Below are 16027 nucleotides of genomic sequence, written 5' to 3' on the forward strand. Positions count from 1 at the left end.
AACCAAAATAAATATAAACCCCAACCCTAAGTTAAAGAAACAAACTCGTTACTCCAATCTATCTCTATCTCTTTCACAATTCCTCCTCATGAATTTCTTCAAATCCGTTTTCTCTGAAGATCCAGATCCTCTTGAATCCGAATCCAACAATGACCCACTCAACAACGACCATTCGGATCCCAATTCCACACCGACTGAACCCCGATCGGAACAAATCCCCCAAACCGACAGTTCCGGCACCGGCGCGTGGAACTTCGGAGGTCTGATCCAAACCCTAACATCAAAATCAGAATCAATAATCGAAACATACCGTCGCGATCTGCAGGAATTCAGCACTGGTTTGAAAAAGGAGATCGAGGTTGCGCAGGATTCGCTCGGAACGGTTACTCACGTCATTGACGAGTTCGGAAACACTGTTGTTAAAGGAACGGCTCAGATCATATCTCAAGGTAAGGATGCAATACTAGCCGTTGATCTCGATTCTGATTCAGATAACAGTAATAACACTCCAAAACAGAGATTCGGTAACATTAGCGATAAAAGCTTGAATTCGAAACGGTATAGTAGGTTTGATGCTCAGGTTCGTGTGATTCAGGGTGATTCTAGCACTTATATTGAAGGGCCTGAGGATTTGGATGAGTATAATAAGTGGAAATCGGAGTTTTCATTGGATGGTAGAAGTGAGGAAATTGAGGGTTTTTTAAGGGAGAATGATGATATGGAGAGTGTTTATAAAAGGATTGTTCCGGACAATGTCGATCATGAAACTTTCTGGTATAGGTATTATTATAAGGTTTATAGGCTCAAGAAAGCTGAGGATGTGAGAGCTAGGCTTGTAAGGAGAATGTCGAAGGGAGAAGAGGATTTGAGTTGGGATGTTGAAGATGACGACGATGAGGAGGAGAGTCAAACAAAACCGGAGATTGTGACCAATAAGGAGGTTGGTGGTGAAAGTAAGGGGAAAACGATAGATATTGATTCACAAATTGGTAGCTCTGACACTAGCAATGATGAGACAACATTAATATCGAATGTGGAAAAGGTGCGTAATGCGGGTGAGGAGGAGTCTAAACTAGAGAGGAAAGACAAATTAGTGCAGAATGAGGAACTTGGTGTTAAGACAGATAAGTCTGTTGAGGAATCACAAGTTGAGAAATCCGGAGTTGTTCATGAGGTGGTTGATGGAAAGAAGGAAACTAATGAGGAAACTGGTGTTGGTAAAGCTTCAAAGTCAGAAGTGGACAATGCCGTGAACAAGAATGATTCTGCAACCAAATCTGATGGGAAAGAGATAGCAGAAAAGGAGACCGATGAAGCAAAATCTGTTGATATAAATAATGAGTCTTCAAAGGTTGGAAGTCAGCACTCAGCACATGATGATGATGATGATGATGATGATGAGGATGACCTCGGGTGGGATGAGATTGAGGATCTTAGCAGTATTGATGAAAAGAAAGTAACTGAGAGTGGCATTAGAAGCGAAGTTGATTTGCGGAAGCGCCTAAGTGCAGCAGAAGCGGATGAAGACTTGAGTTGGGACATTGAAGATGATGATGAGCCTGCTAAACCTTGAGATATTTGATGTATCCAGTGCTGATTTCTGGAGAGAAATACATATGTAAGTGTCCTTTTGACAAAAGGGATAGTGCCCACTCTTTTGTTTTTGTATTTGTATAAATTGGCATAGAAGTATGGTCATCTGTTCCTAAAATGTTTGAAACGAAATAATTTATAAATTAATATCTCTTTTCATCTATTATTAACCATGGTTTAAATTATGCACATCTTCCTTGTTTTTGATTCGGATGATAGACAGAGTTTACAAGTCAAATAATTAATGAGCTCGAGGATAAAGTAAATAAGAAAATAATGACAAAAGTCACAACATCAGAATTGGTTTTTGTGCCAAGGGCAGAATATAAGCCATGAAGAATAGGAATTCTACTTTGAAACCTTTCACCATAGGAAGGAATTGCCTTAGACATCGGGGGACATACAATTCATAAAGAGTAGAATCACGTAGAATTCATAATGCACCCAAATCTCGCAAATATGCTAGTACCTTTTCAACATAAGATTGATTGAGATTAAAAATTTCGTTAGCATACCCAAACTATGGTCACTCAGTGTCAGTATTTATGCTGTCTTTTCACGATACTAGGCATTATTTAGATGATTGGCTGCCAAAAAAGGATCAAATTAGGACAGAGAGTACATTGCAAGATACTCATGTTCTGTTAAACCCATCCAAGTCCCACAGTGGCACAGTCTAACCTTCCAACTGTATGAAAAGATTGGACTGCCTTAAGGTGTAATGTGAGGGAGGACTACAATAGGTAACTGAGTTTTTCCAATTCCAGATTTTGAATGCTGAGTTCAATGATTACAAAGCCTGTCAATGTTGAAGGTATAGGAATTCCAAACTCCAAACTAAGAAATTATACATAAAAAAGGAAAAATGCTAGAACTAAGGGCGTCAGATTGTAACGAAGATGTAGAAGAAATCACTAGAACTATTAATGTATGCATATTATAGTTTATATATATCTTTTAAATATAATTGTTGAAAATTAGAAGTGTATGCATATTATAAAATGTAATGATAAATATGCTTATATTGATAATTCCCTAAGTCTGTACTAACTAGTAACATTACTCTAAGAGAAGAATGCCCCTTTTTTCCTGCTGGAATTCTACTATATGCCATTACTTGATCAGAAACTGGCCTTAATATATAACAAATTGGAATTGAATAGAGAATCATCATTTCCTGGTGATGATTTGATTTGTCTAGATTGATGGTCTAACTTAACATATCTTACAAATTCTACCGTCAAGATAATTCACACTTCAATTTTGAAAACTTGATCTCTCAAGTAAAGCTCTTGCCTTGATTGCTCAACATATAAATAAATAAAAACCATTGTGAACACTCAACACAAGTGAAACCTAAATACCTAATCTATCTAAGGGGAAGGGGTGAAAAAAAGGAATTAATGAAGCAAACTTCTCTTGCAGCACCAGGTGCTGGTACTGTTTTTTTGTACAACAAAATAAAATTCTCGAGAATGATGAGTAAATAGCTGAAGAGTAAAAGCCACCTTTCTTGGTTCACATTTACCCCAGGCTGCTTCAGAACTAAACTGTTCTTATCCTTCAACAATAATGCTGGGTTCAGAAGTGGACTCTCCCATTTGTGGTTCAGTAAGGGGAGGTAATGCCAGAAACCTTCCTTTTTGGGCACGAGGTGGGAGATGCTTCGTATGTTTTCTAGATGGCACATTCCAGGGCAAGAAAACCCCAGTCCCACCACCATCCACCTTGCGGGCATTCAATGTGGTAGGGCGCATAGGAGCTAGCATCACCATCGGAGCTCGGAACATTCCCCATTTAGGCGTCATATCCATACCCTCGTACCCACTCACAGCTCCATTTGGAAAAGCATATGGGCTGGCAATGGCAGGTTGCCAAACAGTCATTGCACTTGTCATGGTAGGAGTTGGTGATTGGGAATGGTTGGAGTCTGGCCTCACTCTGAAGAAGGTGATGCTGACCCTTGTGTTAGGTGATGGACACATTACGTGCCTTGCCATGTCAGCACTGTTCCCTCTCATCACTACAAGAGACCTGCAATGTTAAGGTGTTACATGTTACTCATCAATTTAAATGATAAATAGTGTTGTAATGATCAGCTCAATTTCATTCTACTAGAGACAAACTTACTTGCCAAAAGTAAACAAAATGGAAATAATGCATTTTCATGTGCTGATTATAAGTGATCATAATAAAACAATGCAAACCGTATCACTACATCTGGATGCAGCCCTAAATATAGGACCTTCACTTCACATTATTCAGTTATATGGTGTCCTATAAATGATGAAGGTACTTCTTCCATTTTATTTAGCAAGACTAGAATCTTAATTAATAAATGGAAGTTTAGGAGTGCAATGAGTCTAAGTTCTTCGATATGTACCCCTTCTTCAATGAGAGCATGAGTTGACCCTTGTAGTTCCCATCATTTTCACTCATAAGGATTCGCCCAAAAGCCATAGTTGATTCAGAGAGAAGAAGAGTGGACAGAGGTTGATCCAGATGAGGTGGTTTCAGGAATGGCTGAGAAAATTCACCCTGAAACATAAAATAAAATTAGAGATATTGGTAAATGCTCATACCATTGCACACTAGAGATGATTGTAGTACCTATTTGACTAATACTGGACTGAAATTAAGAAGAGTGAGCTATAAAAATGCAATATTTACCTCATCAAAAAAGTTAATGATGCAACCATTTGGCCTTTTGTACTGTGGAAGTAATTGCCATTGGATAAGGTGATCAATGACACGTTCAAGAAGTGCTGGTATTGGCTCTATGTTGGCTATAAAGAAAAAATGAAAAAGAGAAACAGAATTACGAATCATCACTATAGTTTCTTGTTGTCATAATGCAATATCTGAGATGATAAGAACAAAGTTACAGTTTTGTTGAGGTAAAGTTTTACAATATAATCAATTTACTTGTGATCATTTTTCTTACTTTTTGCGTCCTCGTTAACCTGTCCAAATATTGGAACACCTAGCTGAATCAGCTCTCTCTTGTTCCCCTTCATCTGTTTGTTGAATAGTATAAAAGTTTCACCTACGTTTGCATGAGAAGATAGAGTTAGTATTTTAAAGACTGCTTACAATAACACAGCTTGTGTCAATGCTTATTTATGTTTTAATCTGTCATGTGATGAAAAAATACAGTCACAATTATGTCAGGAGAGATCATAGTACCTTTTATATAATGTCCGGTTTGTTATTAATTAAGTAGAAAGAGTGTTTCTGTCTGATAATGAGTCAGTAAAATAATGAAGAACATACAAAAGTTATTATATAACTGCAAAAATAAACTGGTGCTGCCATGTATGATCTTGATATTTAACTTTTGTGGTTGTAGATAAACAAAACTATGATAACCCTTGAAATTGGCATGAAATAAAGAAATAGTACCTGAGAGTTCTCCATTCTGGCCAGCATTATGGAGCTCATTCACAAATTCTGTGAGCTTGCAGAGTTCTGAATCAGTGAAAATGTCTTCATATAATTTCAATCCTTTCACAACATTCACCTGCAAATTACAATCAGCTATCAATCAGCAATACCCAGCTGGTTCTTACTGCATAAACTATTGAGTATATGAACTCTCTGAATCAATGCTTCTATATTAAAAAAAAAGGATATATTTTGAGTTTGTAAAAGAAAGAACTTGCCATATGCCCCCTTATTGACTCCTTTGCACTGAAACCCTTTGTCAACTTAATCTGTGAAGAACGTCCTTCACATTCTTCATGATTGGAACATATGTTAATGTTGATGGAACTGGTATGCATTTCTTGAGATCCTGCACATGAAACCAAAGAAAGATAATGCAAACTTTAATACCAGGTAAAAGAACATTGTAATGTTCAATAGTCAGAATTTGATTTATGATACACGTTGTTCGGATCCATGTGAGCGATCCGGGTAGTGATGAGATTAATGCTTGTTAGTTGTAAAAGAACATTGTAATGCAATACACTTCCGCCCCAAAGCATTGTGTTCAGATAAACAATTGACAGCATTATACCTTCTTTCTCCATTATACAAAACATGGACTGCAATTGATATCCCTCAAATTAAATTAAATATATATTTTAGTGTTACAATCCACTTAGGTAACAAGTTCCTTGGGTAGTTAACTGCAGTGTATATGCTAATCAAGCCTTGGTTAATGTTGCTAAGTATATCAATATTACTCCTTTTTTATTATTATGATATAGTAGTTAATTTAATTAATGGATAGAAAGAGGAGGAAATATGGCTAATAAGAGTACCTACAAAATTGTGATATTATTTCACCATATACATTTTTTTTCTTTGTGAGGAAATATATGCCGTCTTCTAAAAGTAGTTGTTATTCATTGGTGTCCAATGTATACCATAAATGTGAGTTCAGTATGTAGTACCAAAAGGGGCAGACCAATGCATGCAAAAACAGTATTTACAATTTACATGTCTGTATTAGGAATAAATGCATATAGCTACCGAACATGTTTTATTACATTTTAATAGACTGATATTAAATTCATTTAGATTAAATTTTAGAGACATTAAATTTTAAAAGGTATTTTCTTCCTTTTGGTAGCATTTAATTCACCTAATCATAAACCACTCATAAGACAAAGTTTGACCCGCCAACTGCAACATATGAGAAAGGGTCATTGGGATCGGCACCCAATTTTGTCAAATCACAAATACGGAACTCAAACCCGAACCAGAATACAATTGACGTAAAAACAGCATCAGGCACACAACTCTTGTGACCCCCACCTCATCAAATTAAATTCATTGCACAATTTTCTATATCGCTGCACCAACCTTAACCTTGTGTGGTGTAATTCGGAAGGTAACCCAATCTTAGTTTCTGGTCACATAAATCAAATTTTTTTACCTTCACCCAAATTCTTTTGGGCGTGAAGTCTGAGAGGGAAAGTGAAGGGTTCTCTTGTTTGTGAGTTAGATGAAAAAAAAAAAAAGTTTTGGACATTTCTCAAAGTCTTCTGTGTGTTTATTTTTTTAAGTTTCATCAGAGTTTTTTTGAGATAAAATGTTAAAATAATTAAATATTTTTTGTAATATTATATAATTATACATTATTGTCTATTTCTCATTGTTAATTAGATTTTAAAAAAATTAAAAAATATTCTTATATTATCGTTAGTTTATGTTCCATCTTTTAAATTTCATACTCTCAGACAAGGGAAATGATTTATTTCCTTTTTCCTTCCCTTCCCCATCATTTAATATCTCTCCTTTTCTTTCCCTCCTAATCTCAAACAAAACCTAAAGATTAAAATTTGATTCCTAATATATATACCCTTGATTATATCTGTGGAGCACATCTACATCGGTTGTTGACACACAAGTTATGCCATTGTATATATTATTAAAAAATACAATGACACAAGTTGTGGGACAAGATATATACTCATGTTGATATTTCACTATGTAAAGATACTAACCAGTCCCAAATTATTTTTTTAAATATTTTAATATCTATTATTTATCTGTGTAGCTCTTATACATTTACCACTGCGAAATTTTTTTACAATGACAATGATAAATATTAAATAATTAAATTTATTATCGCTTTCTTATGCCTTAACCTTTTCAATCCGTTTTTTATTAATAATCCCTCTAGAAATAAAAAATAGCAGCCACCTGCTCCTCGTGTAATCGATTTCTTATTGTTATTTGAGGAGCATCACTATTTTGTATTTTTAACAAATCAATACAAACAAAAAATTATAACATATGGGTTAGCTTTGTCAAAAAGTTCATAAGATCATAGAACAGTCATCAAAGTTAAATGAGTCAAAAATGTTAAACTAATCAACTCTATTATTGCGCAACAGAAATTTTGACTAGAAAAATATGAAACGGCATACAAAATCAATTTCACACATCGGATTCGATGGCAAGTATCATTCATTCGTTTGGTTCCATTCCTTCTTTCCGAAACGACAGCAGTGCAAATTTTAAATGTGCATATAAACATATTTTATTACTAAAACATTAATCAAGAAAAAGAAGAAAAAAACAATTAAAGTTTGCTTCTTTAAAAAGAATCAGCATAACTTTTCAGCCTTTTGTTGTCGAAAATAAAAAGTAACATTTTTTTATTACCAATAAATTAATAGCCATAAAAGATAATTTTGCTTCCATTTTCAATAGTTTCTTCAAGCCAAACCAAACTAATTATGTATTTCTCCAAATTTCATATAATAAAAAGGACAGGAGGTCGTCTTGAACTAAAAATAACACTAATCAATAAAACAATAAATTTGAAAACAAAAAAGAATAGTAAAACTTCAATTATTCTCCTATTGACACCAAAATAATACCAACAAGTCCAGTGATACAAAACTAAACTAAATCTCCAATGTTGAGAGAAATAAACAATTACAAACCTCGAAATGAATTACTTCGTCAACCAAGAAAAGGTGAGAGATACCAAAAAATATTAACATCACAATTTAATGATGAAATTAAAAAACGAGTTTCATATATTTATACTTTATGCGCGTGAATGTAAATGTTTTTTATACTTCATTTTATTATTTGAGTCAATAATAACATGTGAAATAGTGGATGATATTGCACCAAGGTAAAAAAAAAACAGTTTATGCAATTAAATTTTTTAATCAAGTGTGCAGAATCACGGACCAAAGTTCACTTTTTTTTATTAATTCCTAGAAATTTCTGAAAACTTTACCCAAACTTTTGATATTACTTAACACAGAATTTGATGATGAGATTAAAAAACACCAATTTTCTTTATTGCTGGCTCGCCATTGAAATTCCACCTCAAACACAGAATGTGAAGAAAACAAGAAAACATTGAAAAACAAAACAAAACAAAAAATTGAGTGCTTAATTTATAATTTACCTGAATCAGTAATTTCACTCACAGGTGAATCGTACTCTTCGTGTTCAACACCAGCTTCATCACTATTATTATGATCACTTTCAATCACTTTCTCTTTCTCATAAACCTTACTCTCCTCAACCTCCGTCGTCACCGTCACCGGCGGCGTTAACGACATGTTATCGGTAACCTTACGAAGCTGGAGTGCTACGTCAGCAATAGAGTGATACTTCTGCATCTGAATAACCGGGATCCAGTTGAGCCTACGGCGGTGGATGGCGGCGAAAACAGAGCTGTAATCGGAGGCAGTGCCGAGGTGAGTGAGGTGACCGCAGAGGGCGTCGATGATGGCGTTGGCAGCAGCAAACTCGCCGCGAAACCATGCGATGATGGAGTCTTTGGCGAAAGAGTCAGAAACGAGAATTGGAGGAGAATGAAGAGGAAGCATTGTAGGAGAAGATTGAAGTGGAATAGAAGGTGAAGAAGAAGTTGTAGCCGCCATTGGCATGGTTAAGGAGAATTGAGAATTGAGAATTGATTTGATCCGAGATAAGTGGAGAAATGGAAGAGGAAATAGAGAAAGCGAAAGAGAAAGAGAAAGAGAAAGAGAGAGAGAGAGATTTGGTTTGGTTTGGTTTTTCTTTCAGTTTTCACATCAAACTAGAAGGGAAAGGTGGCTGAAGGGTTTATGAGTATTAAACAAAGAGAGAGATGAGTACTATTAATAAATAAACATTTATGATTTGTTTTTAATTTTTCATACCTGCATTATATAAATATCAATAAATGTATGTTTTAGTAATACTCCACTTTATTGATGTAATAAATAAATCTTAATTAAATCTTGATGTTAATTTAATGATTCATTATAATGATTTTAAGAATTCCTCTTTTGCTCTAACTTTTTTTTTGGTCTTTTGGTTTTTTTTTATCTTATTTCATATTTGTTGATGTTTTATAATATCAACATAAATTATATTCATTTTTCTAAATCTAACATTAGTTATGTAAGCATCTTTTCTCACTTAATTAATATTTTTTTATAACTTTCCTCCAAAATTTTCTTATCTTTTTAATTTACTATTCTCTATCGTTCTTTTCAATACATATATGGAATTTGGATAAAATTACTCTCCACTTTTCTCAATTTTCAATGTGTTAATTAGTTTAATAATGTATTGGTCTAGTTATATAAGATTTTGTTACATTTCATGGTTACCAAAATATCAATTGTTTGATTTAGTGACACTTATTAGGATGGACAACCAAACAAATATGTATAATCTTAAATATAAAAAAAATTAGAACATGGAAAGTTAGAAGAGTTCAACCTATTTTCTACTCAAATACATTGTTATTTCATATAGAGTTTAATATTTATGCATTGTTAGTGTAATGATTTTTATATCACTAGTACATCATTTATTATTGTTACTTTTGTGTAATAATCAATGATATTTGACATAGGAATAATATATGATTTATATATATATATATATATATATATTAAAGTGTAATTTTTAAAGAATTTGTTTAAGAGTATAAGGTTCATTGTTTAGAAATTCATTAAAAACAAAATTTCATCAATGATATAATTAAAAATCCATTTAAGATATGACACAACCCATTTAATAAATAGAAATTTTAATTAAAAATCATAACTTTAAGTATTAAAGAGATTAATTAATTATACTCAAATTCGAAATTTATATTTTCGAGTCTTTAAGTGAAAATGGAAGAATATCTTGTTTAGACTAAGAAGAACTTTAACATGCACATGTCGAGATCATGATAAAATATATACTCATACATAATATATTATATCGTTTATTAAAAAATATCAATCATTAAGTTAATCTTTAGACCAATTAATTATATTTTTTTCTAGGTACATCGCTCTCCTTAAATGAATTTAATCCTATTTTTATCTTTTAATATGCTAAGTTGTTAAACTATAACTATAGGTTTAATCCAACATTGAATTATGGAAGAACTCTATTAGAAGACTCATTTTCACCTTAAAAAATGTGATTAGTTTCTAATCATTGGTAGAAGAATATACTTCGTGCATGCCAAATACTATTTTAGAAAACGTTAAAAAACACTATATGAATTGGCTATAGTGATTGATATATATAACTAATGCATATATGTATTTAATATAAATATTTTTAGAAACTCATGCTAGCTAAAGCTAATCATGCTATTGTGTGGCTCCCACTCTCCACATGACGTGGCACTATTAGACGCCGCATGCTATATAAAGTATATTCCTTCAAATTTTCACTAGCACTTGGGAAAAAATTGTCTCATTGCATTTCATTTCATTTATTAAAGAATATATGATTATTAAATAAAAAAAGTATATTTAGTTAAAAAAAACTAAGGAAGTATAATGTTTTTCAAGTCATCAAATTTTAAGACGTGAATTATCACAAAATATGAGATCCTTAGTTATGCAAAGGGGATGTTAAAGAAAAAATAAAACGAAATTGTAGATCCTTGATTAGAAATAAATTTAAAGAATAGTTGAAAAAGAGGGTTTTTATTTCATTCTTAATAAAATATTAAGATTTGGGAGTAAATTGACGTAGATTTTTTAAAATAAAATTATGTTATTGGAAAAAAGTTTTAAACTAAATGTTGGTAACAACAAAAATCATAAATATAGTCAATCAGGTGGCAAACATGAAAGAAGCCAAATATTGAAAGAGAAGTTCCAATAAAAACTCAAAATTAAATATAACAAAGTTAAAAAAAAACCATGTAATTTTATGTATTACATAATAAAAATAATAAATCTAAGTCATATAATCATAAATGAATTATTAACATTAAAAATTAGTTAATGATCATATAATCACTTAACAAATTCACATTTATTTATCCTTTAATCTCATATATATAGAATAAAATTGAACTTGTGATATCATGCATAAATAACTCAATCATTTACAGATCATACTTATTCTTATTGACAGTAAAAAATATTAATACATCCAAAGTCCAAACATTTTTAAATCATATGTACTATCGAGCAACCTTCAAGCACACTAGAATAGTTGTCGACTAGTATGTTTGTTGGTATAGATGCATGCATCGTTGGGAAAACACCTCAATTCAATTGCAATTTAGGTCTATGAAAATACCTCAAAATTTTATATTTCCCATGTGGAGAATTATCTGCATAAATGATTCAAATTTTGAACAATATTGTGTAATGCGGTCGAAATATTGCGATTATAATGACTAATGCAACCAACATTACACTGTAATTATAGTGTGATATTGAATCACAATGATGTAATTGCATTAAACCGTAACATAACTACTCAAACCGAATTTAGATCATATCAAATTCAAAAATATTTTTTAATCACAAAATAATTCACAGGACAATACACATCATAACCACCATAATAATCACAATTGCGGTACCCACAAATGTAACCACAATTAAATTTAAAACACTGATATGAATCATCAATTCAATAGTATATTCCTATGGCTCCTTCTAGGTTATGAGATCTCTATTCAAATATGACCTCATTACTAACCATAGAAAGTAAACCTAGAATTGCTCGGTGACATGTACATGCTTGTTGCCAAGCAAGTTTATATACCGATGGATCCATATACCAACTTGCACTATCATCAATGTCCTCTCGATGTTATGGATGGTTGTTTGGCATACTTCTATAACTGTCAACAATTAAGCTAATAGTCTCCATATAAATTGTTTTTAGGGTGAGTATCTTGCACTATCAACAATTAAGCAAGTTTATATAGCGATAGATCCATATACCAACTTGCACTATCATCAATGTCCTCTCGATATAACTTATGGATGGTTGTTTGGCATACTTCTATAACTGTCAACAATTAAGCTAATAGTCTCCATATAAATTGTTTTTAGGGTGAGTATCTTGCACTATCAACAATTAAGCAAGTTTATATAGCGATAGATCCATATACCAACTTGCACTATCATCAATGTCCTCTCGATATAACTTATGGATGGTTGTTTGGCATACTTCTATAACTGTCAACAATTAAGCTAATAGTCTCCGTATAAATTGTTCCTTCTAAAATTTAATTCACAAACTGATTTTAAATGTTCGAGAAACAACCGATAGTCTCCATATAAATTGTTTCTAGGGTGAGTATCTTGCCCTTGCATCCCTCTAATATAAACTTGAATATGTTGAGCTATAAATGTCCTCAAATAGCCGAATATATTAGTAATTATCCGAATTGTGGGAAACGTAAATGTTTTTGGATTTTCAAAATTAAACTACTACCAAAATTGTTATCTAAATTAAAAACTTGATGATGATAATCAAATTATCCTTTTTTTAATTACAATCCTAATCATAATTGTAAAAACCGATTCGTGTCGGCTGGTGAAACGATTCTAATATCGGTACGGTACAATAATTATATTGGTCATATAATCTTACTGACAAAAACCGGCCATTTTTTATTGAAAATTAATTTCTTAATAAAAAAAATATATTAATTTTTTATTCATTTTTCAACGTCAATGATAATATATTATATATGTATATGTAATTTCACTAGTATACGATTTAACTAGTGAACTATTGGTTGAACCGCTATCTCACTATACTAGTACCCGAATCGATTTGATGACTGGGTACCATATTAATAATACTGATCCCAATTTTCGTAAAAGAAGAGAAAAACCATTTGAAAATAGATTATCATATTTGAGATGAGATTCAACTGAGGACACTCCATTTAGTTTTTGCATCATTTTGACTGTCATTATACATGACTGATTCATTAATATTTGCATGTATGTGGACCGTTTTTTATGGGGGCCTATTTAAGAACTGAGTCACTTGTGGAGAGTAAAGTTTTACTGAATCAAACGTTTACTTTTAAAGCGTCAACATCAACAACAGTTAGACAGGTCGTTAACCCATCTATCTCTCAATGCTGTTAAAGGAGGACAATTTCATATGAGGACCTATTTTATAGTTCATTTTAGTGATATAGGGAACAAACTTGTAGTTTAAAAAGAAAAAAAAAATAGTAAGGATATATTTTTCGCAATCAAATAGAGCTTAAGTTATTAACACAACATTGGTCTAATAGTATAATATATTGTTAGATTCTTAAAAAGACTAAATAATTTAATATTTGATTTTAATAGTCAGTAAGAGAAACAATTACGTATCTCAAAATATATTAGTTTTTTTAGTCATATGTGTGAAGATACTATTAGTAGTACAGAAAAATAAATAGAGCCTAAGGTATTAATTATTTCTTTAAAACTATCTTTTATTTTACTAGTGTTCATTAAAGGAAATAATGTTAGTAGATTAACCAAATTATTTTATGTAATATAACTGATTTTTATTAAAATTGATGACATAATTTTTTTACTACTTTTTAAATAATTTACATTATCAACAAATAATGGATCTTGACATTGTTCTAAATGTCTAACTATTTTTAGGTAACAAAATGTTGAACGGTTAAAATACTTCGGAGTCGCATATATATAATGCATGATTGGTTATTGTTACTATAAAAGCTTTACACTAATAATGCATTATTGAAGTCTAAAGTCTAAACATGTATTGTGTAATTGTGTCTATTTTAATTTATTGATTATATATTATTAAGAATATTTATTAGTAGATTTAAAATATTAAATAAAACCCATTTTCACAAATAGAAATAGAATAATAAATAATTTTAATAATTATAATGTTAAGCGAATTATACATATTTCTTTTTCTTTCAAAATCATATGCATTATCTGCGTATCAGACTAGAAGAGACAATTTTACTCAAACCTAAATTAAAATTTTGTCTTTAATATTTTTAAACTTCTAAATAGGTAATTTAAAGTTATATTAAGTCTTATATTTTTTAAAAATTTAAAATAGGCATTTTATTTATAACTAGTTTTGAAATAAAGCACCTAAAACGTGTAATATGTGGGATTTGTTAAAAGTTTCTGACATATAAAGGCCTAATAAGAAACCTTTAAATTATAGAGATTTATTAAAAAATTCAGTGAAAATATAATGACTAAATAACTAATTTAACCATATCAAAAATCTTATAGAAATTACACTAACTCTATCCAAGGTTTAAATTAATTCCACTTACCTTATTTTCCTCAAAAAGTTACATTAGTTTCCGCTAAAAAATGTTGGTACTCGTCATTTTACCCCATTCTTAAAGTTTTCCTATTTTAAGGTGTAAAATTGTTTTTAGATTAAATGCAAAACAATAAAGCTTTATTCCAACCATTCACCAATAGCACAAACAATAAGTGAAATTGGTTGATTGCTTTTAGGAGTTGACTGGGTGTAGAAAGTATTATCTATTTCTCGAACGGTGTTATATTTTTTGTCTCAATTAGCCAATCGATACTTACATATGAATAAAATAAATTTTTTAAAAACAAAATTAATAAAAAGTAGTACTCTGGTTGACTTGGGATAAAGAATAAGACATTGTTCAAGACAAATGATTCTATCAGTATGAAGATATGTCAGCTAAGTATAGAGTCAATAGTAAATAATTTTATTACAATAAGATGTCTGATTTGTGTTGTAAAGATATTACAGTGTATCGATATCAAATACATGTTGGACACATATTCATAGTTTTTTCCTTTTAGTAGGAGGTGTTATGCAAATTCACCAATCATTTATTTTGTTTTGACCCCCCCTAAACTCAATACTAAACGTGTATTGATTACTAAGAAAAGCTTGAACTCATTACTAAATTTTCCAACCAATATGTTGCCCTTTTCAATCAAACAATAAAAGGAAAGGGAATAAGAAGATTAGAAAGTGCAATGGCAAAATTGGCATTTAGCATAAACCAAGTTGGCAAGGCCAAAATAAAGAAATGGTAGACATAGAGGAATAAGTAAAAGGCAGTGCCCCAAGTGTGTAGGACCCTATGGCCATAGAACCAACCATTATGATCCACAACGAATGAAGAATGAAGGCCTGAAGCTAGTGATGGCACATGGAGGTGGTGGTGTGGTGGGGCCACTGAGAACGCCTCTATTGTTGGTTGGCAATTAGCATAAGAGGAAGGGAGGGTGAATGTGGGTCACATACTACTATATTAGAGGGGATGAAGATCTTTTGACCTCATTGATATCTATAACAATGTCTCAGACCAATCAAAATGTGTAATTATAAAAAAATAAACTAATATTTTATATTAGTTGGTGTAATTTTATTAGATAAGAACATAGAAACAAAGTCCTTATTGCTTTTTTGAATGGAATACCTCATAATTCTCCTTTTTATTTTCTTGATTATAGAAGTGAATGAGCACTTCTATATATAACAAGTTTGTTGCTTCAAGAGCAAGCAACTAACTATTAACAACTTTTGGAGCCAAATTAACTCATAACAACCTATAGCAAAAAGCTTCTAAGAAGCATCTAGAAGCCAAAGGAACAATAAAAGCCTGTGAGAAACGCTCAATGAGAAAAAGGGCTCAGCCCAAAAGAAATTTGTGCGCCATGGCTCGGTCAAAGCTGATGCGCCATGGCCAACCAGAATTGGTGCG

General features: G+C 31.7%; 2 protein-coding genes across 3 annotated transcripts; one reads left to right on the forward strand and one right to left on the reverse strand.

The window, feature by feature from the left end:
- LOC109354531 (BSD domain-containing protein 1-like) lies at positions 1-1763 on the forward strand. Its single transcript, XM_019597114.1, has one exon. The coding sequence runs from the start codon at positions 89-91 to the stop codon at positions 1571-1573; it is 1485 nt and encodes a 494-aa protein (XP_019452659.1). The 5' UTR covers positions 1-88; the 3' UTR covers positions 1574-1763.
- On the reverse strand, positions 2716-9085 carry LOC109354530. Of its 2 annotated transcripts, none has more exons than XM_019597111.1 (8): positions 9052-9085; positions 8474-9015; positions 5256-5386; positions 4996-5113; positions 4538-4639; positions 4264-4379; positions 3977-4131; positions 2716-3627 (listed from the first exon to the last, which is right to left on the reverse strand). In XM_019597111.1, exons 2-8 carry the CDS (start codon positions 8958-8960, stop codon positions 3150-3152), a joined length of 1587 nt encoding a protein of 528 aa, XP_019452656.1. In that variant the 5' UTR covers positions 8961-9015; positions 9052-9085; the 3' UTR covers positions 2716-3149. The 2 variants fall into 2 exon arrangements, with proteins under 2 accessions (XP_019452656.1, XP_019452657.1); XM_019597112.1 differs by having other exon boundaries at positions 8474-8594; positions 8625-9085.

Source organism: Lupinus angustifolius, chromosome LG08 (assembly GCF_001865875.1).
Source record: "Lupinus angustifolius cultivar Tanjil chromosome LG08, LupAngTanjil_v1.0, whole genome shotgun sequence".
Taxonomy (NCBI): Eukaryota; Viridiplantae; Streptophyta; class Magnoliopsida; order Fabales; family Fabaceae; genus Lupinus; species Lupinus angustifolius.